The sequence below is a fragment of the Osmerus mordax genome, chromosome 15, assembly GCF_038355195.1.
Source record: "Osmerus mordax isolate fOsmMor3 chromosome 15, fOsmMor3.pri, whole genome shotgun sequence".
NCBI classification, from domain to species: Eukaryota; Metazoa; Chordata; class Actinopteri; order Osmeriformes; family Osmeridae; genus Osmerus; species Osmerus mordax.
Window position 1 is genome coordinate 3,416,664 of NC_090064.1, and position 26,420 is coordinate 3,443,083.

At 40.9% G+C, this 26,420-nt stretch overlaps 1 protein-coding gene across 1 annotated transcript in view; it reads right to left on the reverse strand.

Moving 5' to 3' along the window:
- dlec1 (DLEC1 cilia and flagella associated protein) overlaps nt 1-26,420 on the reverse strand; it is a 212,489-nt gene that overhangs the window by 7,518 nt on the left and 178,551 nt on the right. Inside the window, exons 32-37 of the mRNA XM_067252169.1 lie at nt 25,863-25,985; nt 25,480-25,574; nt 25,151-25,238; nt 8,957-9,178; nt 7,668-7,829; nt 7,266-7,419 (exon numbers count right to left, since the gene is read on the reverse strand). Of these exons, the coding sequence (XP_067108270.1) occupies nt 7,266-7,419; nt 7,668-7,829; nt 8,957-9,178; nt 25,151-25,238; nt 25,480-25,574; nt 25,863-25,985 (844 nt within the window). The remainder of the gene's footprint in view (nt 1-7,265; nt 7,420-7,667; nt 7,830-8,956; nt 9,179-25,150; nt 25,239-25,479; nt 25,575-25,862; nt 25,986-26,420) is intronic.

Here is a 26,420-nt window from a genome sequence, read left to right on the forward strand (position 1 = left end):
ATGTTAGCTAACAAAGCTAGCAACCGTTGCTACGCCTAACAAAGAAGACAATCACTGCGACCGCTACGTCGCTCTGCCATTATGTAAATAGCTAGGTCGATAAGGCACCTATAACTATCTAACGTTAGCCTCACCATTATTCCATGCCGGGATTACCATAGTGAGACGAGACCTAAAGTGAAGCCACACCATTCAAGACATTCCCTTACAAAAAAGAAGTATATTACAGTATACTATAAGTATACTAAAATATGGATTGTACACTTTTGATATACTTTTAAGAAGTACACTTAGAAAATAGTTCACTTTTGATATACTTTTACAGAGTATACTTAGAAAACAGTTCACTTTTGATATACTTTTAAGTATGCTTTGGGAGTCAGGTGGCTGAGCGGTTAGAGAATCGGGCTAGTAACCAGAAGGTCGCTGGTTCGATTCCCAGCCATGCCACATGACGTTGTGTCCTTGGGCAAGGCACTTCACCCTACTTGCCTTGGGGGAATGTCCCTGTACTTAATGTAAGTCGCTCTGGATAAGAGCGTCTACTAAATGTAAATGTTTGAAAATAGTTCACTTTTGTAAGAAGTATACTTAGAAAATATAGCTTCAAGCAGCAATGGAGGTGGCCAAGCCGGTAAAGCAGGTAAAATGAACGAAAAACATTTTAGACATTCTCAGAACAGGGTTCTGAGTAAATGCAGCTTTGAATCCATCAAAGATTTGCTGAGATACGACCCAACTTCCTGTTTGCCGGCTTTGCCGCAGATTTTGATTGGCTGTACCAATCAAACCGTTTCTAAAATCTAAAATAATTTTGATAGTTTGTGTGCTAGACAGAAAACCAGTGACATGGCAGGCTCGTTGGCTTTGGCTACGTTGCCCTTGCCAGGACACCAATTTATCCTAGTGAATTATTGTCAGTGCTGGAAATTACTGTGTTCAGTTACTGTGTAAAAATATAAGCAGTTTTTCAACTGGCAAGCGGTTTGTACCAAGTTTAAAAAGCTGTAATTCAGTCCTATTTTGACATGTCAAGGTGATTGTCTTCTGAAGATAATCCTTTTTATAAAACGTAAAATTGGCGGCCGCATCAATTCAGCTGGTATCACAAGTTAACATGTGTCAGACACGGGATCGCCCCCTAGCGGTTAGATGACACAACCTTTTGTGGACCTCTTTGGAACAGGGTTCCGAGCACCTGTACCAAGTTTGATGTCAATTCAGCAAATATTTCCTGAGATATTATCTCACTTCCTGTTTTGGCGGCTTCATCGCCGACTTTGATCATTTTCCGGAAAAACTATTTTGAAAATCAAAAACCATGTGAAAACGTTTGTGAAGCTTGATCTGAAGATAATTGGTGCCAAATTTGTTCTTATTGCAGCGCCACCTAGAGGTGAAATGGCATGACCTATTGGACCTCTTTAGAACAGGGTCCCTAGTCCTTATACCAAGTTTGGTGTCAATGCAGTAAAGAGGTGCTGATATGACCTCACTTCTTTTATGATGGCTTGGTTGACGACTTTGATTGGCTGTTCCAGTCAAAAGGTTTAGAAAATCAAAAAAACATGTGATGTCTTTTGTGAGGCTTGGTCTGAAGATGATCTGTGCCAAACTTGGTGAAGATTGGACAAACTTTATAGGAGAGTTAGCGAGTTAACGTTATATTCAAAATGGCGGCCACATCAATTTGATTGGCTGTAACTAACAAACTATTTCGAAAATCAAAAATCCATACGATAACGTCATACGTTGGACTCGTCTTGATCCTGGGAATACAACGATACCTCATTTTCGAAAATGAGACGTGGTTCAAAAGTAAAGTAAAAGGTATAGTATATATAAAGTATATCAAAAATAGTTCACTTTTGATATACTTTTAAGTATGCTTTGAAAATAGTTCACTTTTGATATAATTTTAAGAAGTATGCTTAGAAACAGAAAATGGTATACATTTCTTCTGGAGTAGGAAGTACATTTTCTATTATTATACAGCAAAAACAGTCAAAATGATTTTAAAGTACATTATAGGTTAAATTGTTTAGATCCAACTCATTCTAATTATTCATGTCTATGAAAATCTATTATGCATTGCACATTGAATCTTTTTTGGTACTGAAGCTGTAACCTTAATTACTGCCAAACATTCTGAAGCCCTATAATCTTATACTAATAATTATCAATTGGAGTATTAATGGAAAAAACGAAAAAGCTACTTGAGAAAGAAGCAGACAGAAGGGTTGCATTATGCATTTGAAGGTTATACTGTCAAACTGACTGAAGAACGAAATAACGACGTGAAAAAATGAAGATAGCGTGGCTCATTGGCTGATCAATTCCCATGATGCAAGGCGGTAAATAGTGTTAAAATTTGTTGATAAGTTTGCCGTTTGTTCTAAATACAAATGTAACTTCATGAATTTCGTTTTTTAAATGTGTCTGCTTAGAATGTAGTGTTTTGTTGCATGGCCATTGTTGTGGTGGTTTACCATTGTAACCATGAGTTAAATTACTGTTACGTTTCATAAGAAGAGCTGGATTCTTCAAACGTCAACGCTTAAATAGTAATAGTAAATAGTATCTTCAGCTAAGAAACTGCAGTGTAACTTTGCAAGGGCCCCCGTTTTCGCTAAGTGACTTATAATCTGAGGCGTTTGAGGGGCTCCTAAACATTAGAATATATTAGTAAGGAATAGTAAAATTGTATTTATTAAGTTGACTTCTTGAAGTACTTACATTAATTGAAAGTGCACTTAAAAGTATTGCAAAGTATACTTTGAGGCTCTTTAGGAAGTATACTTCATGAACTGAAAGTGCACTACACAGGTTACTTTAGAGTATTCCAATGTGTACTTTTAAGTACTTTGGGAAGTATACTTTATGAACTGAAAGTGCACTACACAGGCTACTTTAGAGTATTCCAAAGTATACTTTGAAGTACTTTAGGAAATATACTTGATGAACTGAAAGTGCACTACACAGGTTACTTTAGAGTATTCCAAAGTATACTTTGAAGTATTTTAGGAAGTATACTTGATGAACTGAAAGTGCACTACACAGGCTACTTTAGAGTATTCCAAAATATACTTTGAAGTACTTTAGGAAGTATACTTGATTAACTGAAAGTGCACTAAACAGGCTACTTTACAGTATTCAAAAGTAAACCTTGAAATACACTAAAAGTGTACTTTAAAGTGTACTAAGTGACCTAAAAAGTGGGCCAATTCAGTTTACTTAGTACACAAATAGTATATAAATAAGTACAAAAATAGTATATAAATAAGTACACTGCTAGTATACTTTAAGTAACATGATAATAGTATACTTTTTATACTATGTATACTTACAAAATAAACTTGAAGTATACTTCTTTTTTCTAAGGGTTACCCATAACTTTGGATTTACAGTAGGCTACTGCTTCAAATTGAAGTCAACGCGTTGTCAATATTGGCAATGACAAGTTGCAACTAACCAAGACGTGTCCAGACCAAGACCCATTCAACACGGTACACAATACCCAAACCCAGATATTATAATGTATGTAATTCTTCAATATTAAATCAAACCACTACCACTAGACTCGTTTTAATGACCAGTCAGTGACAAAACGGGTTTGGCTGTTCACGTCTGTGCCAATACAGCACAACACTATCTAGCTGAAATGGCCACACTGATGTCGTCCTTTTATTATTTTTCCAGCTAGCTAGCCGGCCACTTAGCCTACAGTTGCCGACTTGAGACCGGTGATAGCCAACATACCACCTAGGAAGATGTAGTGGTGTTAGTGATTGTTAGCTTTGCAGACGAGTTACACGTCACACGAGCTATGTTCACAAAGGTAACTTCAGCGCTATGTCGCAGCTATCAAAGACCAAGTCCCCACACGTACTAGGTCACTGCTATCACTCCCATTGGGAACCAATGATAAAAAGGCAGAGACGACACAGACATTGTGGGCAAAGCTTGTCTACATTCCCTTACAATAAGTAGGTATACTTCAAGTTTATTTTGTAAGTATACTTAGTATAAAAAAGAATACTATTATCATGGTTCTTAAAGTATACTAGCAGTGTACTTATTTATATACTATTTTTATACTAAGTAGTCAGGTGGCTGAGCGGTGAGGGAGTTGGGCTAGTAATCTGAAGGTTGGCAGTTCGATTCCCCGCCGTGACAAATGACGTTGTGTCCTTGGGCAAGGCACTTCACCCTACTTGCTTCGGGGAGAATGTCCCTGTACTTACTGTAAGTCGCTCTGGATAAGAGCGTCTGCTAAATGACTAAAATGAAAAATGTAAATGTAAGTAAACTGAATTCTGTAAAGTAGCCTGTGTAGTGCACTTTTAGTTTATGAAGTATACTTCCTAAAGTACTTCAAAGTATACCTTGGAATACTCCAAAGTAACCTGTGTAGTGCACTTTTATTTCATGAAGTATACTTCCTAAAGTACCTCAAAGTATACTTTGCAATACTTTCAAGTGCACTTTCAATTAATGTAAGTACTTCAAGAAGTAAACTTAAAAATGTCAATTTACTATGATTTACTAATATATTTAATTGTTTAGGGGCCCCTCAAACACTGCTGATCTTGCGTCACTTGACGAGAATGGGGCCCCTCGCCAAGTGACACTGCAGATTCTTAACTAAAAGAAGCTATTTACTGCGTATGCATTAACGTTGTAAGAATCCAGCTCTTCTTATCAAATGTAACAGTCATTTAACTCATGGTTATGGAAGCGTTCATCGAGCTGATAGACTCCTCGAAACCCACTAGCTGCCTTCTCGATCCCCTCCCTGCTAAACTCTGTAGGGAACTTCTCCCTATTATTGGACCACCCATGCTTAGTATTATTAATGAATCTATTGTAATTGGCCAAGTCCCCATCGATTTCAAACAAGCTATTATTAAGCCCCTTCTTAAAAAAACAAACCTGGATCCAGGTTGTCTTAGCAACTACAGGCCAATTTCAAATTTGCCATTTCTCTCCAAAATTTTGGAGAAGGCTGTGGCACAACAGCTCACTGAGCACCTCTCCTCAAATCAGCTTTATGAACCTCTCCAGTCTGGATTTCGTCTCCACCACAGCACTGAAACTGCATTAGCCAGGGTAGTCAATGATCTACTGTTAGCCTCTGACGCGGGTTCTATCTCTGTCCTGGTTCTTTTAGACCTAAGTGCAGCTTTTGACACGGTGGATCATGAGATTCTCTTGGAACGTATGGAGAACTATGTTGGGATTTCTGGTACGTCACTTCAGTGGTTTAGATCGTATCTATCTGATAGATCACAATATGTCCACTATATGATGGCTGCTCATCCAGGAGCTCCACTGTAAAATACGGAGTACCACAGGGTTCAGTTCTAGGCCCTCTGTTATTTTCTCTCTATATGCTGCCTTTAGGAAACATAATTAGAAGCTCTGGGGTAAATTTTCACTGTTATGCAGATGATACTCAGCTATATATGTCTATAAAGTCTGGAGAATTTCCACATGCTATGGAAAAATGTGTTTCTAGGTTGAGAGCTTGGATGACTGCATTTACTCATTTGTACCTGTTGATATTTCCGAAATGCTATTGTAAGCTATTTTATTGAGTGGGCTGTTATAATGTTAGGCAGGAATTAGAAAAGGGGGACTTTGATTGTGAAGGAGGAAGTCGTGTTCGTAGCGAGTGGAGACAAAGTGTGGCCGGCAGAATCAGTCAAGGAGCCCTGTAATCTGTCTCTCTAAAATGTCTCTAATTATTATAAAGTATAAGTCTTCAAGAACGATCGGTTACACTATTGTGAATCCAATGATCATAACAGCCCCCGCCCATGCCGTCATCTCCTTTTATCAGGCCTACCTTATTATAATTATACATTTATTGTCCCGCTATGTCATGACATAAAAAATGCACTTACCAGCCAACACAACACAACGCCCATGTGAAGCTAATGCACTTAATTCATAATTTTGCACATAATTATAGACTATATATAAGTGATACATATTTTGCTAGGCATATCTTATTTACGCTGTATAACCTTTATCTGAATGACAGACTTGTGCAAGGGAACCCTTGTGACATCTGCTGACTATGCAATTTCCGGGGGGTTGCGGGGCTAAAGCCAACTTGATGTGTTGAATGCTCAGAGCCATCAAAGTACCGTGAGATCGATTCGAGAACTGCCGGCTGTGTAGCCGAGCGCATTTTCTCAAGAGCAACTGCACGGGTTCTAATGACGACACAGCTATTTCATAATTGGCCAGACTCACACACGACAACTTTGACGTGTGTTTTGTAATTATTCTGACACCTTCAGTTTCGCCAACGCTCAAATCAAATTGAATTAAAAATGTGTTGAAGAAAGGGTTTTAGTCCGCCTCTTCACTAACGGAAAGACTAAGTTTAATTATAAATAAAGTAAAGTAAGCAAACAGCGCTTGTTCGGCCATGACTGACGTCAACGCAGCAAACCACGAGATGCTGGAATGTCCGACTTCACAGAGCCGTTTTCAACTCCTCCCCGACTGCAAGCGGCTACTCTCACCGGTCGTTTCATGCAGCCGCAGTCCATGTCGAACGCACCTAGTGACATAAGGTGCGTTCGACATGGAATGACTTCATGCAGCGCTGCAGCCGGCTGCAGGGGGCTGACTTGAAACAATGAATTCTGGTTAGACTTTTTGTCCGACTTGAGACGGTGCCAAGGCTAGGTCACTGTGACGTAGCCATCAAAGTACCGTGAGATCAATTCGAGAACTGCCGGCTGTGTAGCCGAGCGCATTTTCTCAAGAGCAACTACACGGGTTCTCATGACGACACAGCTATTTCATGATTGGTCAGACTCACACACGACAACTTTGACGCGTGTTTTGTAATTATTTTGACACCTTCAGTTTCGCCAACGCTAAAATCCAGACCAAACTGTTTAATTGAATTAAAAATGTGTTGAAGAAAGGGTTTTAGTCCGCCTCTTCACTAACGGAAAGACTAAGTTTAATTATAAATAAAGTAAAGTAAGCAAACAGGGCTTGATCGGCCATGACTGACGTCAACGCAGCAAACCACGAGAAGCAGGAATGTCCGACTTTAAGGAGGCGTTTTTAACCCATCCCCGACTGCAAGAGACCAATGTCACCTTTCAAAAATGTATTTTGAGTTGCAGTGTTTAAAAATAAAATGTCAAACAGAACAACATTTCAATGTCTCATTTGCAATTCAGTAATACAAAAAAATTGTTGGGTGTCTGAATACATAGTTTGCCTTTTATTCTAACCTATTGTTGCTCTCCAGTAGCTGTAGGAAATCCCATGATTATGCAGGTACACCTCCTTGAGTTTGGCCTGCCCCACGTAGCAGGTGCCGAAGTCAATGCTGGGGCAGGACAGATGAACCGTGGGCAGAACCAGGGTGGCACAGAGAGGCACATTCTGGACGAAACAGGGCATTCAATTGTTTATACTGGGAAATATTGTGTGAAAAAACTGGAAACAAATCTGTCTATTTCTATGTTACAATAATGGCTAGTGCTATTTCATCATTTGTTGATGTTTTAAAACTATAGATCTAAAATCTATTACTACTATAAACAACTCAAAAATTAAAGAGTATACTTTGTAGTTTTACCAAGATTTACTTATTTAGTAGTCTGTGTATCATTGAATGAGAGGTCTTTCACCTGCAGGCTATTGTTGCGGTAATGCACTTTGAGGTTCTGATGGAATCTTAACTTCCTTTCCCCGTTGTCACTGCGCATTAGTGTCACAGAAGGAGGGGCTTCCTCTGTAGGTTGTCTCAGATAGGCCAGCAAAGACAGGGAGCAGTGGAAGGCCACCTTCACCTGCCAATCATGGGAGGAGGACAGAGACTGATTATGAGGACTCGGATGGGAATCACAAGATGCATGAGATGCTTGCCTGATTTATATATCATTTTAAGCTATTTATAAGGGGTCCTAGCAGAAAAGTGTTTTCGTTCATATTAGAATTGTAATACATCTCCTTCTGACCAGCCCCTGAGCAGTACAGGCACCTTTGGTATGCATGTCCAGACGATCACCAACCAACATCTGAAGAAATATTGAGCCAAAATACCTTTTAATGGCACTAAAGTAAGCAAGGCCATTGAAACTATGAGAACATGTCTGCCATACTCCCCAATGCTGAAAATAGTAGATCTCCACCCAATTTACTGTACTGTATTTACAAGTGGTTCTCTAAAAAGCAATCCATGTTTGCTGTATCTCAACATATGACTCCAAAAAACATAGATGGTAGAAGATGGTAATCTCAAGTGGATACATGGAGCGTATGATGCAAATTTGAAAAATAATACCAAAATGAAGAATACCAAATCTTCAATCAAACAATGTTCATGATGGTCATGTACTACCCTGCTCCTAGATACATTTTTACGTGGCTATGATCTTGCTAATCCAATGCAAGATCATATGATCTTGCAATGATAGTGCTACCCTGCTTATCTTTTTGGTTTTGGTTTCGAATCATTGTAAATTATTTTTCGGTACACAATTTGAAAACTATGCAAAATGACATTGACAAATAGGACCCAAAGTTAAGCTTTAGTTTAGGGTTGTGTATTCAAATAATAATACATATTATTAATAATACTGTGTACTGAAAGTATTTTAATTAGTCATGTACATATTTTTTTTTAAAGATTTTAACTAACACCTCTGAAAACCATACTGTACGCCTTGTGCCACAAGACAATCTCTTTCAATTAGGTGGCCCATCATCAATAATCATGATCATCAACATCCACCACTCAAGGAAGTTATCAATTTAACCTGATTACTTCACAAAATTTGAGCCACAATGTGTCAAACATTTACACCCTCCAAGTACATAGATAAAATACAGTTTTGGCCAAGTATACTGTATGACATACTTCAATGTGTCATTTACAAGTCCTATTAAATGACTATTTTATCTCCATTTATCAGACCTGCATGTTGTGTTGAGGCTGGAGCACCAGGAACTGGTCGTCCCCTGTTGGGATGCTAGCTGTCCTGTCCTGGGTGCTGGAGTGGGACTCTGTCTGAGCATGGGACTTGACCAGGAGCACGGTGAAAGGAGCCTGGGTACTCAGCCTGAAACCCAGGGGCATCTCTGTTGTGTTCTTGATTGTGAAATATTTTGCAATGGCACAGTCCTTTTGCACAGCCATCTGTGAAACAGGAAGATGTACTGGATATTGGTTCTATACATCTACTGTAGATCTAGAAACTCAACACTTTAACACAATTTACCTGTTGTCTGTGATCTAGTGTCCTTGTTTCATTTGCATACCATCAGAAATAAGGATCCCAGGGGGTAAAGCCACCCCAAACAAGTCTTACAGATTAATGGCATATTTGGTATTGTTCTGCTTGTTTTAAGACAACATATTTAACAATGCCTGCCGGAATGCGAAGCTTCCACTTCCAAATGGATAGCCTCCTGAGTATAAAATGAAAGTACTCTGAAACACGCACTGAACTGTTTTTCAGATGTATAAAAAAAAATACTTTCCCCCAGTATCAGCTTACAATAGCTCTGCAAAGTTGAGATGCAATGTTTTTGGTCGCTGTGATGGTGACACTGTGGCCGAACAACAAAGATAGAGAGTGCATGTATTTTTAATGACAGTTTACTTGAATCAGTGTATCATTCGTTCTTTCATTATTCAATTGAGAAATCAAAAATGGAAAATGAAAAACGATATCCCGAAACGAACTTGATTTGGAAATGTTTTTGTGACTTGGAAGTTATTGACTTCTTCATGTGTTGCAGTACTGTCTCAAACTCGATTTTGTTTTTGGATTCTCAACAACCTCGCCCGACACCAAGTTGAGACTGTAACTTGATCTGCAGAAAAAATAAAATACAACAACCGTTCGTTTTATTATTTTTTGGTCATGGTTGAAATAGGAATTTGTCGTTTTTAATTTATGGGTTGAAAAAAGAAAAAGGAATGTATGCAAAAGTACACAGACCTTCTATAATGGTACTTGTTTCATGTATCAATGAAGCAAATGATACACACTAATAGCTTAGGCCTATTTATTTCTGGAGTTTGAAAAAGGCTGTGCTAATTTGGACAATAAGTGGTCTACCATGGTCTGGGTGAATACTCAATTCTGATTGGCTGCAGGGGTGTCCATTATGTAAGGGATAATGCCCAACAAGGTGTACAATATCATACAATAATGTAGTAATGCGGAGGCGTGAACCGTCTGACGTGCAGCGCATGTGCCAGCCTGTCTCAAGTCCTCCACCATCATCCCTGTACCCAAAAAGCCAAGGCCAACAGGACTTAGTGACTCAGGGTGTCTACAGGTATAAACAAGTTCAATGTAAGACTTTTTAAGACCTTTTAATACCACTTCTAAATGAAATTTAAAGACGATGGAAATACAAATCAAAAGTGGATATATACAGTAATCTTTCCAAGTAAACACACTGATGTCTGTTCAAAATTAACAGTATGGTAAAATGACAATAATATAGCTAGTTAACTGTAGATAATTGTAGCATTAACATCGTTGCTAGCGGTGGAAATGGTGGAGCAGAAATGAGCAATTGCAGGCTGCTGGCCTGCCTTTACGTAGTCGCAGTACACAGTTCGCTTCATAAGCATTTCCAGGCACGACCTTAACCAAGAATACTTGCATTTCCCCATGTTTCTAAGCTATCAACCTGTATTGCCGATACTTTACGTAATCAAAAGCTGCGCAGTCACCTACGCTCTGACCTAACCATAGACAACGCAGCGCATAGCGTACCGGAAAAAAGTATTCGACCTGGCAGAACAGATTGCCTGCATTTTCGCAGTGACATGACACAAAAAAATAATAATTAAGACCCATCCAATCAGAATTTAAAACAATTTAATACTTTTTAAGGCCTTATTTTTAGGAAAAGTGATTTAAGACTTTTTAAGGACCCGCGGCGGCAGCCACCCTGTGACTACAGACCCTTCGCCCTGACTTCTCTGGTAATGAAGTCTTTTGAGTGCCTGGTGCTGGCACACCTCAAAGCCATCACAGACCCTCTTCAGGAGCCGAGTGCACCAGCTGGGTGTAAAAAAGTTGGTCTTAACTCCTACGTCGGTCTTAGTTACGTCCGACTTTGTGATTTGAATTTACACCGAGTGCACCAAGCTTGACAGGCCACGGTCGTAGCTACGCCTGGTTTTAAGATGCGCGTCCTTGTGAAAATGCGAAAGCGTCGATCGTTGCCAAGCAACACATTTAAGAGCCTATCCAAAGCGCACTTAGCTAGCCTATCTCCCTTCAAAACAAGCCATGAATTTAAAAAAGAAAGAAAAGGAAAATACATTTTACTGATAGAGAAATTAGAAAACTTCTAGAGTTGTTTACTCAGAATAGAAGCGTGCTCACGGGGAAATGTAATAATATCAACACAAACAAACAAAGCTTGGAAATCGATCACCAATAAAATTAACTGTGGATTTGTGCGATCACGGACAACTTTTTCTCGCCTTAATGTCCTTTCCAATGTCCTTTCCAGGCGTACGCCCAGCTGGTGCACTCGGCCCCAGGAGCCGAGTGCACCAGCTGGGCATACGCCTGGGTGTAACGCTACGTCCGACGTAGAACTGAAAGTTACGACTAACTTAAAGTTACGACTAGTGCACCAGTTAGACTTAAGCCCTTTATGTGCTGCACCTGGGTGTACATTTTACGCCTAGTGGGGAGCAGGCGTAAGTTGGAAAATCGGACTAATATCCATGGTAATTATAATGTACAACAGTTTGATCGCACATGCAGCGCGTCTTGTTTATAGGCAACATATGGAAAGGACATTAAGGCGAGAAAAAGTTGTCCGTGATCGCACAAATCCACTGTTAATTTTATTGGTGATCGATTTCTAAGCTGATTGTTTCTGTTTGTTTGTGTTGATATTATTACATTTCCCCGTGACCACGCTTCTATTCTGAGTAAACAACTCTAGAAGTTTTCTAATTTCTCTATCAGTAAAATGTATTTTCCTTTTCTTTGTTTTTTAAATCCATGGCTTGTTTTGAAGGGAGATAGGCTAGCTAAGTACGCTTTGGATAGGCTCAAATGTGTTGCTAGGCAACGATCCACGCTTTCGCATTTTCACAAGGACGCGCATCTTAAAACCAGGCGTAGCTACGACCGTAGCCTGTCAAGCTTGGTGACCAACCTTTTTACGCCCAGCTGGTGCAAAAAAGTTGGTCTTAACTCCTACGTCGGTCTTAGTTACGTCCGACTTTGTGATTTGAATTTACACCGAGTGCACCAAGCTTGACAGGCCACGGTCGTAGCTACGCCTGGTTTTAAGATGCGCGTCCTTGTGAAAATGCGAAAGCGTCGATCGTTGCCAAGCAACACATTTAAGAGCCTATCGAAAGCACACTCTAGCCTATCTCCCTTCAAAACAAGCCATGGATAAAGAAAACCAAAAGAAAAAGAAAATACATTTTACTGATAGACAGGGCTGGACTGGTCATCTGGCATACCGGGCATTTGCCCGGTGGGCCGACGCATTTTTGGGCCGAATCGCCGATATAATTTATAGGCTTTTTTTCGGGCCGGTCCATAAAGAACTGACGGCCCATTGGTAAAAATTGTTTTGGTCGGGCTGGCCCATAGAGAACTGACAGCGGCCCATTGGTTAATTTTCTTTATTGACACTGGCCTGACCCAATCAAATCCAGGAACCCCCTTCCCCTGAATCATAATATCGCCTCCCGCAGGCCACACGAGCTGTTGGCTAATGCGTATGCTGGTTTAGCATCGTTAAAGTTTAGCATCGCTAAAATGGAGTAAGCACCACCAAAGCGCAAGGGAAGCGCAGAAAAGTTAAGGAAAAAAAGATTAAAAAAATCTACAGGTGAATGCCACAAAATGTGCAAAAATTCGAACATGTTTGGGGGGGCTTTAGCTCAAGGGCGTACGTTTACATAGGGTCGATAGGGACTAGTCACGATCACGTTTGGGAAAGACACAATTGTCCCCACAAATATTTTGTTAATTTTCGACAAAAATATTTTGCACAATATATTTGCAAAACTCATTCGTATTATTATCTATACTATGTTCGTCGCCCAGAAAAGTGAAAAATACATTTCCAAGTTAACCAATGCGCCTCGAGCCTGCAAGACAAGATGATGTCATTTAATTGGCTGAAACTTAGTGAATCGTGACTTGCAGAAAGAGGGCAGTAGTCTGACATGGTAAGCTATTAAATACGCCAGGAAATAATAAAGCCTCATATTAGTATTTCATTTGGTCTCAGCATTGATATTGTTGACCCTTTTGTGCTTTGTAGAAAGTAAACTCAAAATGCCACCCAAAAAAAGAGGGATATAAGAAGTTTTTTCCCCACCCAGAGAGTAACTAAGTTAGCTAACTATCAAGAAGGTCGTTGTTAACTGCTAGCCTTACATCGCCACCCATTCTACAATGGAAACATGTTTTGAAAGTTGTTAGTGTAGTAGAGCATGTAACTTTTGCTTGTATTAAATCTTTCCCTCGCGTCTGCAATCTTTCGACCAGTGTGTTAGCAGCAGCTGGCCTTGTTGAAGCCAGAAGGATAAAGCTGCTAACCTACCCACATAATGGGACTGTGCTAGTTTAGCCTAGTACTAGCAGGCTAGCAACTCAAAAGTGATATTAACTGGTAATAAGTAGGCCTATATGATCCCTTGGATTGTAATATGGCTATCCCTGTAATCTCAACCAATGTCATCAGTCAACTTAGTGTCTGTATTAAATTGATGACTTACTGTGCAGGAAAAACAGCACCCTGAAGCTAAAGATGTAAAGCAGGTTGGTGATGAATCGACATCAGGGGTTCAGGTGAGAAGATGAATTGTCCATTTTGGTAAAGATTGCATTAAATTGCTGTTTTAAGGGATGTTTAGGCAATGGGGGGGGGGGGGGGGGGGGGGGGGCAGGCAGGCAGGCAGGCAGGCAGTGTCCCTACCAAAGCTGGGACCAAACCTACGCCCTTGCTTTAGCTGCTTCCACATCAGCATTACCTGTAGAGGAAGGAGGAGAGGTGGCTGTCTCAGAGAGGCCGAAACATAGGCGATTGACAGTCAGGGAAGAAGCCCAGGAGGAGGAGAGTGACCATGACAGGGCCATGGGAGCGAGTGAGGAAAAGATGGAAGAAAGAGTAGTTGATGACGTGGTAAGGAGTAGGCAAATTAACAGGGACTCATGAAGGGAGGGAGGCTGTGTGTGTGTTTCTGTATTGTATTTAGCAGACACTTTTGTCCAAAGCCAAAAAATAATAATTTAAATGAACAGTAAACAGTTTTAAAAGTTGCTAAGCCAATATTAAGCAAAATAGTAATAATCACAATACAATATCAAATATCAATATGTATATATATTTTTATACCATATACAAATCATAACTCTAAGAATTAATTAATTATTTAAGTGTAAGATCGACAGATAAGTCTTGAGACCCTCCTTGAAGGTTCAAAAACTATCACATGAACGCAGAACACTAGGCAACTCATATTATAGAATGCACCCATATTTTAAGGACTGTCTGCAGGGAATGTGTCTGACTAGTCACGGTGGGTGTGGGCCGCCTGGGCCAAAAATGTAATAATATCAACACAAACAAACAGAAACAATCAGCTTGGAAATCGATCACCAATTTTTTTTACAGTGGATTTGTGCAATAACGGACGACTCTTTCTCTCTAACTGGTGCACTAGTCATAAGTTGAAGTTGGTCGTAACTTTCAGCTCTACGTCGGACGTAGCGTTATGCCCAGGCGTACGCCCAGCTGGTGCACTCGGCTCCTGGACCCCCCATCCTACGCCAGGATCCTGTTTGTGGACTTCAGCTCTGCCTTCAATACCATCATCCTGGCTCTGCTTCAGGACAAGCTCTCCCAGCTGAACGTGCCTGACTCCACCTGCAGGTGGATCACAGACTTCCTGTCTGACAGGAAGCAGTGTGTTAAGCTGGGAACACACGTCTCTGACTCCCCAGTCAATCAGCACCGGATCTCCTCAGGGCTGCGTCCTTTCTCCTCTACTCTTCTCCCTGTACACCAACAGCTGCACCTCCAGTCTTGAGCCCGTCAAACTCCTGAAGTTTGCGGACGACACCACCCTAATTGGGCTCATCTCTGGTTGGGATGAGTCTGACTATAGGTGGGAAGCTGACAACCTGGTGACCTGGTGCAGCCAGAACAACTTGGATCTCATTGCTCTGGAGACAGTGGAGATGGTTGTGGACTTCAGCCCCACTCACCCCCATCACCCTGTGCAACTCCCGTTATCACCGTGGAGTCCTTCCGCTTTCTGGGCACCATCCTCTCCCAGGACCTCAAGTGGGGAACTGAACATCAGCTCCCTCACCAAGAAAGCACAACAGAGGATTTACTCCCTGCAGGCAGCTGAATAAGTTCAACCTGCCAAAGACAATAATGGTGCACTTCAACTCAGCCATCATTGAGTCCATCCTCACCTCATTCATCACTATCTGGTACGCTGCTGCCACTGCCAAGGACAAGAACAGACTACAGCGCATCATCCGCGCTGCTGAGAAGGTGATCGGCTGAAATCTGACTTCCTTTGAGGACCTGTACATCTCTAGGACAATGAGGCCAGCGAAGAAGATTGTGGCCAACTACTCCCACCCTGGACACTCTGTTTCAGTCACAGGCGGACCGCAGGAGGCTGCGGTCCTACAGGACCAAAACCTTAAGCCATAAGAACAGTTCCTTCCCTTCCGCTACTAGCCTTATCAACAAGGCCCCCAACTGACACTGACACTCTGTCACTTATCACATACTTCACTCTCAAATTGTTAGTTGTATTTAATATTGTATAGTTCTGTCAGCATTTGTATATACAATAAAAAATATATATACAGTTAGGTCCATAAATATTTGGACATTGACACAATTTTCATCATTTTGGCTCTGTATACCACCACAATGAATTTGAAATGAAACAATCAAGATGTGCTTTAAGTGCAGACTTTCAGCTTTAATTTCAGGGTATTTACATCCAAATCAGGTGAACGGTGTAGGAATTACAACACATTTGACATATCAAATTGGCTGCTCAGCTGTTCCATGGCCAGGTGTATGTTATTCCCTCATGGGAGTTCGTTATTTCATTGACAAGGAGCAGATAAAAGGTCTAGAGTTCATTTCAAGTATGGTATTTGTGTTTGGAATCTGTTGCTGTCAACTCTCAATATGAAGTCCAAAGAGCTGTCACCATCAGTGAAGCAAGCCATCGTTAGGCTGTAAAATCAAAACAAACCTATCAGAGAGATAGCAAAAACATTAGGTGTGGCCAAATCAACTGTTTGGTACATTCTTAAAAAGAAAGAACGCACTGGTGAGCTCAGCAACACCAAAAGACCCGGAAGACCACGGAAAACAACTGTGGTGGATGACAGAAGAATTCTTTCCCTGGTGAAGAAAAACCCCTTCACAACAGTTGGCCAGATCAAGAACACTCTCCAGGAGGTAGGCGTATCTGTGTCAAAGTCAACAATTAAGAGAAGACTTCACCAGAGTAAATACAGAGGGTTCACCACAAGATGTAAACCATTGGTGAGTCTCAAAAACAGGAAGACCAGATTAGAGTTTGCCAAAAAACATCTAAAAGAGCCTGTACAGTTCTGGAACAACATCCTATGGACAGATGAGACCAAGATCAACTTGTACCAGAATGATGGGAAGAGAAGAGTATGGAGAAGGGAAGGAACTGCTCATGATCCAAAGCATACCACCTCATCAGTGAAGCATGGTGGAGGTAGTGTTATGGCGTGGGCATGTATGGCTGCCAATGGAACTGGTTCCCTTGTATTTATCGATGATGTGACTGCTGACAAAAGCAGTAGGATGAATTCTGAAGTGTTTCGGGCAATATTATCTGCTCAGATTCAGCCAAATGCTTCAGAACTCATAGGACGGCGCTTCACAGTGCAGATGGACAATGACCCGAAGCATACTGCGAAAGCAACCAAAGACTTTTTTAAGGCAAAGAAGTGGAATGTTCTGCAATGGCCAAGTCAATCACCTGACATAAATCCATTTGAGCATGCATTTCACTTGCTAAAGACAAAACGGAAGGGAAAATGCCCCAAGAACAAGCAGGAACTGAAGACAGTTGCAGTAGAGGCCTGGCAGAGCATCACCAGGGACGAAACCCAGCGTCTGGTGATGTCTATGGGTTCCAGACTTCAGGCTGTCATTGACTGCAAAGGATTTGCAACCAAGTATTAAAAGTGACAATTAGATTTATGGTTATGTTAGTTTGTCCAATTATTTTTGGTCCCTTAAAAAGTGGGGGGGGCACATATAAAATGTGTTGTAATTCCTACACCGTTCACCTGATTTGGATGTAAATAACCTGAAATTAAAGCTGAAAGTCTGCACTTAAAGCACATCTTGATTGTTTCATTTCAAATCCATTGTGATGGTATACAGAGCCAAAATGATGAAAATTGTGTCAATGTCCAAATATTTATGGACCTAACTGTATGCACCTGCCCAACACAGCAAATTCCTTGTTTGTGAACACTTACTTGGCAAATAAACAGCAAATGTTTACTCCTCGACAGGTCTGCAAACGCCTTTGTAAACCGAGATTAAACTGAGGTTAAAACAAATCGTTTTAACAAATCGAGGCGACAAAGCGTTTGCTGACCTGTCAAGGAGTAAACATTTGGTTTCTTATATACTACAACAATACGTGGGAAGATCCCAAATCAAACACGTCGAATCTGGAGCAGACGCCATGTTGTCAGAGCAATCAGCTGCACTTGCACTGGTGACGTAACTATATCTCCAAGGCAACATATCAACAACATCAATTTGTCTTCTGTCTGCTTCAGATACTTCTTTAAAACGGGAAGCGATTGCGGGGTGTTGGCGGACCTGTGCAAAAAACATATTTGGTTGTTTTAGTTTGTTTTTTTGGCAATTTAGGCTACTTTGTTGCCGAGCAGATGCCACGTTGTTAAGGTCAATGGCTACATCTCCAAGGCAACCACTTGTTGCTAGGTCCGTAAAAACGTTTATTTACCTCTGCGAGCTTTCAGGAGGTATATAAACTGATTTATTAACTTTTGAGAACGTCTTCTGGACCAATAGGAACAGCATATTGGTCCAATTATTACACTAGTATATAAGAAACACAATTCTGATTCTGGTCATAACACTGGCCTGATGTGCTGCAATGTCCTTTTTGGCCTTCAGCCAAAGTTGCACCATTTCTTTAACAGTGCACACCTTAGCACCCAGATAATTTACTGCATTTATTTTGTATTATAGTAATATTGTATTTTATTCAGTCTGATTGTTTCTTTTATTTGATCCTCCTGACATGAATCCTTTCTTGGCCACATTTGATGTATTCTTTATTTCTTGTCTTGTAAGTTTTTTCTCTCCAAAATCCCTTAAAATCTGTTGTTTTCTTCTTTTGATTTGAAAAACCGTAACAAAGGGTCTTTCATGCATTTCAGCTCCTCCAGCTTCACCCTGACCGCCCTTCCTCTTGCGCTTGGCAACGCAATTTGCCGAGTTGCAAATCCGGAATCCAGACAGAGACATAGACAAACCGTCGCTCAATCATTGTAGACGGATTACAGTCAAAACAGTTAGTTCCAACTAAGCAATTTGACTGAATCTGAATTTATGAAAAAAATAATCAAGACTGAAGGATAGACACTTCAGAAGTACGAAGCCCCTGAAGGGACCTGTGGAAAAAAACGAAACCACTTTCTCATTCAGACGAGAAAATAATTTGAAAATAACAAGTTATTTGCACAAAATATATTAGATAGTTTCAAGTTTACTTTCCATTTATATTTACATATATGGCTACTGCTCCTCTACATAACCCTTTATTAAATATGTGTTGTCAACGTTGCAAATTATGATGTTTGCGTATAAATAAAAGAATGCCAGCATGTTTAACAAGTCCCGTTTACCAAAACAGTTAGGTCTAAATGTACCCTACATTTAAGTGAAACGATAGACTCTCTGCTTTACTAGGGCCTATATTACTATATATATAGGCCTGCTTTACTAGGGCCTATATTATCGCCTAGTGTTAGGCTTATAATATTTGTATAAATAGGCTACAAGTCAATAATAAAACAGTAGCCGACATGTAAACGATACAAGTGTCTTGAATGAAGGCAATAAAGCTTATGCTATCCACACACCAGAAACTGTAACGCGTCTGGACGAGAATGTTTCCTTTTTTTTTTCTTTTCACAGGTCCCTTCAGGGGCTCCGTACAGAAGAGCCTGGACAGCTCCACAAGAAGTTGCAAGAGTATGAGTACTAAAACATGAGTACTAATACAGAGTATAATAGCACTGGGACTTTTAACTATACATGTATACCTTCGCTTTGCAGTATTATAGTAACCATTAATTTAATTAACAATCATTATCTATTTTAGATTGAAAACACATTTAACTGACTACACAACAAATGGAAACAAAACAGATAAATGTACATGATACAAAGTAGCTGGCCTGCAATGTTTGGTGCTACACGTTGCAGGACATTTTAGGCTATGTGTTGTTTGACACCAAAAAATGATAAAATTAACAAACAACTCATTCTTGCTACTCTAAATGACTAAATGGCACTTATAGTCTGACATACTTGGTTGGAACTGTTGTGAAGTGACTAATCGTTCTACTATAATCTTTCTACTTTAATTAGGCGACGGTTTGTCTGTCTGGATACCGGATTTCTATGGCCTCTCCTTCACCAATACTATTAGCTCTGGGAACCAAAGGCCTCCAGGTCATTATAATCTTAGACTTATTTTCTCAAGATGATAACAAAGTAACAAAAGTATTCCATTCAAATAGCCACTGCCTAAACAGTAGTGGGATTAATGAGTCATAATCCAAGATAAAGCAGACGCGGAGATCCAGGGATAGAGGTCCAAAAGGGCATTTATTATGCATAAAGGTACAACAAAAATATTCTCTGTTGCTTTTCAGCTCAAAAAATATATATATATCCAAAAAACTCCTTTAGTATGTTTGTGTTTCAAACAGTTTTTACAGCAAACTTGTCATATCAGCCTGTTTTCCTAAAATACATTACAAGCTTATGTAATTTTTTTGAGGGCATAAGAGGGTAAGCAGATGGTAATGTTTGTAGAGATATCTCAATTCCAGCTAAGATAAGGCCATAGAGTGACAACGTTTGTGTAGTTGTTTAAATCATCTTGTTTCGAAGGGGTTTCTTTATTAAAGGCAAGTTTTGCAAACATAGCAATTATATATCGAGATTGAAAGGATTCAAACCAAAATGTCCCACCCCCTCCCTTTAAAGTCACTCTTCCAAAACACATAAACATGCTGCCTAACTACTGACGGGAAGCAGACAAACAAGTAACCTGTTTAATCATTTCATGCAGTCTGAATGCCGTACAATCATTAGTGCTGGTCCGACTTTAATGATTGCTCGTTTTTATTAGTCCTGTGACGCCTTCATATCGAACTGATTATATTTTACTGTCAAACCTTTAGATTTATTGGCTGCTATAATAATGTGAAATTTATTTTTGCGAATATGTAAAAAAAATGCTTCTCAACAACATGACCTGCTCTTCATGAGCGAAGCTAGTTCAGGCATGGCACTCGGGCAGCACGCGCCATATCACCCATAGCCGTGTTCTCAGCCCATAGGCTTAGCTTGATAGGCGGCGCTATAAAGCCGCACGCACACGAGTCCTCGATTACCTTGTGTTCTGCGCTGCTGCCATTGCTGGTCGCTCCCCATTCTCTGTGTTGTGTTGGCCTTTCGTTCGCGTTTCCCTGTCCGTCTCTTCGGTCCCGGGCGGCGTGTGCGTGTTTTGGGGATCTGAACGAAGGTTTCGAGCTGCTTCCCTATGATTCTCCATCCGAGGAGCCCTGCACCGATGGGGTCGGTGGAAACTCGGGGCGCCGAGTCAGGCGCAGTTCCCGTCTGGCCTTGTCGGACAACAAAAAGGACGTTGTACAACATGGGGTTCGTCCACTAGGAGCTGTTTGTTCCTCGAGTGCGTCGAGGCCGTTCCATCCGCTCCCCTGCATGCTGCCCGGGGAAGGCTCCGGCGAAGGGCGGCTCCGATTCCCGTTTTGCTGTTGTGCTGTCCAAAGGGGGCTCGCGTTCCGACCACGAGCACTCGCGGCATATCTGGCATATCCGAGGAGCGACATTTGCAGGTACTGTCGTGAATCACGTTCAGGTTTTCTCAGGTGCACTGACCTGTTGGACAGGCGTCAGATCGATTGCAGGGTGTAGGGTTGGACATATCGTGCAAGGACAATGCAATGTGCACGCTTTTCAGTCTACAATAATAGGAGCATTAATGCTTTGCTGCACAAGCCCGCATTCGAAGAAGCAGCCAGAGTTCGCTAGGTAGCTACTAGCCATTAGTAGTGTTACTGTTACTAAGCTGCCCTGTTTGGCACTGCTTGACCGAGCCGAGCAGAAGTGCTTGCTGTGTTCGCGCCGTTTAAATTGGTTGTTAGAATTGTGGAGCAGATCCAATCTACTCGCTCGCGTTTGATGACGTTCATTCAATTACGAGCAGCGGTATGATGACTACAGCGGAAGCACTGGAGTACATCGTCCTAGTGACATTTTAAGTAGCCTAACAATGGAGACGGCAAACGTTGTTGGTTAATAGCAGTAATAGTTTAATAGGATGTGTCCTGTAAAGGAATTAATCTATGATGCTAATCCTGATGCTATTTCATATACTACTCGTTATGTCTCTTACTTATTAGAGATGCAGCTTAAGGTCCCATGACATGCTGTTTTGGATGCTTATACAGGCCTTAGCGGTCACCTAATATTGTAGCCTATCTGGTCTACGGTCATTTGCACGCATGTTGTCTTATGACATCATAAGAGGAACATTTTCAATTGGCGCATTGAGCTTCATTTTCTCAAGGCAGAGAAGAATACCCTGGCCCGGTTACACCTTTAGATATACCAATGTGTACTGACAATGCTGAACACGTGTCTGATGTAATCAATGCGTCAGAAAATGAGTAACGATAATGATGAACCGAGAAGCTTGTGAGACGGTCTGCATGAATCCAGCTATACTGATTGCAATAGGTATCTGCATGCTGCAGGTAGCCTGCAGCATGCTGGCAAGTGGGGCAGGCTACCTGCCCCACTTGCCCTCGTCAAAGGGCAAGTGAATACCGTCAACCCCTGCCTAGCTTTGATATTCTTATACATACCATGATGCGTTCTCTGTGAGCCCACTGCCTGTAAACATGTCTGTGCTGTGCCCTTTGCAGGGTGCACCATTTCGAGTCCCGCAAGCTGCAACCGTGTCCATCAAAGCATTGGTGGCAGGTGTCCAGTTGTACGTTCGCTGTGTGGATCCTTCATCATGCAGCCTTCTGGGGAGCCCGTCTATCCGTCTTGCAATGAGCGGTGCACGGAAGCAGTGGGCTGAAAGCAGACAAACGTCTTCCTAACACTCCCCCTTTAGAAGAAGCCGAGCGGGCGCTCAAGAAGAAGCCGAGCGGGCGCTCAGGAAGCCGAGCGGGTCTGAGACCTCCGGTGACCAATGTGGTCCGCATATGTCCTGTGGTTGGGTGGCTTCATACATTGCAATGTTAGTATGTCTCTTCGGATCTCCATGCAGCCGTAGTGATCCGCAGACGTCCTCTGATGCACTACGTCGCTATCAGAATCCAGTGTCTACATGGAGACTTCCGTTAAGATGCCCTGGGAACAGCGGATGCACCGCTGACACATTTGTCTCACACATAGCCGTAGTTATGGTAATAATGGCATGACCTGGGCATCCGGAAACGCCTTGTTTTGTCGCTAGTAACAGTGGGATGTCATGTGGTCCTCCTGAGGCTCAGGAGGAGCGACGCCCCGCTCTACACATAGTATAGACTGGCGGAGTGTCTGTGTTTTGGGGATTTAACTTGTTGCTCCCTGCCTCATTTCATGCATGCTACCGAATTTTGTTGCAGTTCTACCAGAGTTCCACTGGATGTGATCGCGGTCAAGTGCAAAATGAATGGGAGTCTATGGAGCTAAACGGCTAAATTTGTCTCTTTCACCTGATGTTCGTTGAGAAATCTCAGATTTGATTGTAGTTTTTGCATGTTCAACGTGGATTATAGGTCAAAATTTGAATGAACGAGTACTTATGTCCTTTCGATTTCTTACAGGGTGAGTCGTTGTTGCCCATAACACGCTAGCATTCTGCTAATGAAAGCTGATTGGTTAGTGAAGGACTGACTACGACCAGAGGTCCCGCTTGATGGCATCCAAAGTGAGATCAGAATGTCAGAGCATTAGCAACATTAGCAACAACATTAGCAAGCCAAAACTCTTTCTAGCATGTGTATTGACAGGGAGAGCCTAACCTGTCAGCTGTGTTGTCGATGCCTCGAGAGAAAAAAGTAAGTGACCAGAGCTTGCCGTAATGCGGTATCTCTGGCCGTACAATGTGTATGACGTCATTGACATTTTAAAAGGCTTTGTAGAACAATAGGCGACTTTAAAAAAAGTTTGAGTGAAGGCAGGGAGCGCTTCCCCATGTACATCCATTCCGCCAATGTTAAACCATTTGTCATGTGTATGAATAAATGGTGAAATCAATCACGTGAGTGTCTTGACTGAAATGAGCGAAGCTAGTTCAGGCATGGCACTCATGCCATATCACCCATAGCCGTGTTCTCAACCCATAGGCTTAGCTTGATAGGCGGCGCTATAAAGCCGCACGCACACGCGTCCTTGATTACCTTGTGTTCTGCGCTGCTGCCACCCACCACCATCCCCTTCTCCCCTGTGTTGTCTGTCTGTTCTCCCCGTGGGGGATTTAACTTGTTGCTCCCTGCCTCGTGTCATGCATGCTGCAGTGAAGGCAGGGAGCGCTTCCCCGTGTACATGCATTCCGCCAATGTTAAACCATTTGTCATGTGTATGAATAAATGGTGAAATCAATCACGTGAGTGTCTTGACTGAACTCTAATTAAATGTTATATGACTGAATGCTTTCAAACATCAGTAGAAGAGGAACATTTTCTGGGCAAGTTTGAGTCATAATTTATTATGCCCAATTTTTAATTTGATGCAACTGTATCAACTATGTGAACCACAAATTGCCTCAACCTCTTGCACTCAGGAAGATTAAAAGAGAACCCGGTTTAATTCTATACTTTCACTCAGTACTTTGAAGTGTAAACAAGAAGCCACAAATGTATGTTGTATGCTTTTTAATTTATGCAATTTTCTTAAATAATAAGTATACATATTTATTTAAAAGATACAGGGATATCAGTTGTAAAATGTATACCCATGAAAACGAGTCTTTCTCCAAATATTTGTATATTTTATATTAGTTTAAACAGTGGGTTTGGATATGATATAGTTAAACAAACTACCCCACCCGGGGTAACCGCAAGCCCACTTAAAAATGTCCCCAGAAATTGTACCCTCTCTAGTTCACTAATCATTTAGTATTTAAGGTAAAGGCTTATCCTACATATGTTTTAGTTTTCTAGAAGTATCTTCAATTGGTTAGTGAGCATGTGCATTATTATTACAACACATGAGTGATGAACAGTTAAGAGTTGAAGGATGCTATATAGTGTGGAAGCATTTTGACAATCGTTTGGTTGTAATTCTGTGTATTGTTAGTGAAACAGCTATTCTACTGGAGTATACTTGTCTTCAAAAAAGAAAAGGATTACTTTGACCATTTTGTTTGAACTGCTACTTGTATTGAACACAATTTTAGGAGTTAACAGCGGGCTACTGAGAGTAGCCTGCTAGCTGTTTGTTCAAGGATGGCAATTCAGAATTGTGCAAACCCATGATAAGTAAAACACATGTCAAAACATCAAAAGTTCTAACCATTCAGCAATGTCAGAGCTTTGGAAAAAACAATTGCTTAGAAAAAGGAAAATTTGTCACTACAATATGCTATAGTAAAAAAGGGGTGATTTACACACACCTCACTACAAAGTAAAACAGAATGTGAGCTTGAAAGTGTAGCAAGTCCATTAGGTAGTCCCAAAATAGTTAATACTCCAAGACAAACATAAATATATAGTTCATAAAAATATAGTTCTGTTAACTATATGATTATAATCCTACAAGGCAGAAATAACCTACCCACCTCAGTGCCTGTGTCCTCCAGCAGTAAATCACTGGCTACAGCATAGAATTCCATTGTCTCCTCACCCTTTTCCATCTGCACTGACAGCCTATGATGAGAAAGCCATCATACACTGCATGACTGAATGGAACCACTTGTGTAATGCCTCTTGAACTGTGCCTATCTATATTGTTTGGCAAGACTTGAAAATGACAGATGAACAAACTATTAGCCTCATGTGATAGGCAACAGCTGTTAGCTGAGTTGGTTAGCTCAGTGTTGAAAGAATGAATCATGTTGCAGCTTTTCAACACGATCAGTTGATAGTATGACTGAATGCATTGACTTACACTGCAGGTCTGACAGAGGCTTGAAGATTCAGTCTCAGAGGTTTCAGATCCCGGCCCTGTGCTCGCTGAACTTTTCCTGAGACACAGGAAGCCACCTGAGGTATGTCAGCATATAGCAAAAGTAAGCTTATTGGTTGACATTTTGTATTTTTCTAGTCATAGGGCCTCAAATAGTCTACCACAAAAACATGATACAATATCAAAACGTAATCTAAAGAAATGATTACATTGTGTGAGACACTGACTTATGACTTAGGGAATGTTGGCATTGTGTGAACTTTTTAACATGTTAAATACATTTTGGCCATATGTAAGGTTTTCATTCAAAGAATTGGTATTAATCCAAGTATCAACCTAAAAGACAAGCAGGCCTTTAAAGGTACCTTGAAGTCCAGACTCATAAATCCCAGAGCAAAGCCCACGCAATCTGGGTTGCTATGTGTTCCTGTAATAGTCAGAGGAGTGAAGGACACATGGATAGTGCTGGAACCCCCTGCTGGAACCACCTAGAACAACAATTAGAACAGTGTCAGTTTGTTTGCAGCAAGATAGTTTTTTTGTCGAGTGCACAACTATTTTCTTTGCAAACAGAAACAGAAAAGATTTGCTCAATTTCAAACAGAAGATCCTTTTAAAGTTTAAAATGCAAAATATATACATTTAAACATAACGTTTAGCATTTAAAAAGAAATGTATTATTCAGAGACCAACACGGGTAAAAAGTTTTGACGCAAAAAAAGAAAGAAAAAAAGTTGCAATAAAATATAACATTAGCAAGATTAAAACAATATGCATACCAATTACAAATAATTATATTTCATACAAAAACATAAACAACTTTAAAGGTTGCAGTTGCCCTCATGCTGTCTAATGGTTTACTCTCTGTGACTTTTGTTGTGTTTTTGCAAATTTTGGTCTATTTTTTGTATAATGGCTAAGTC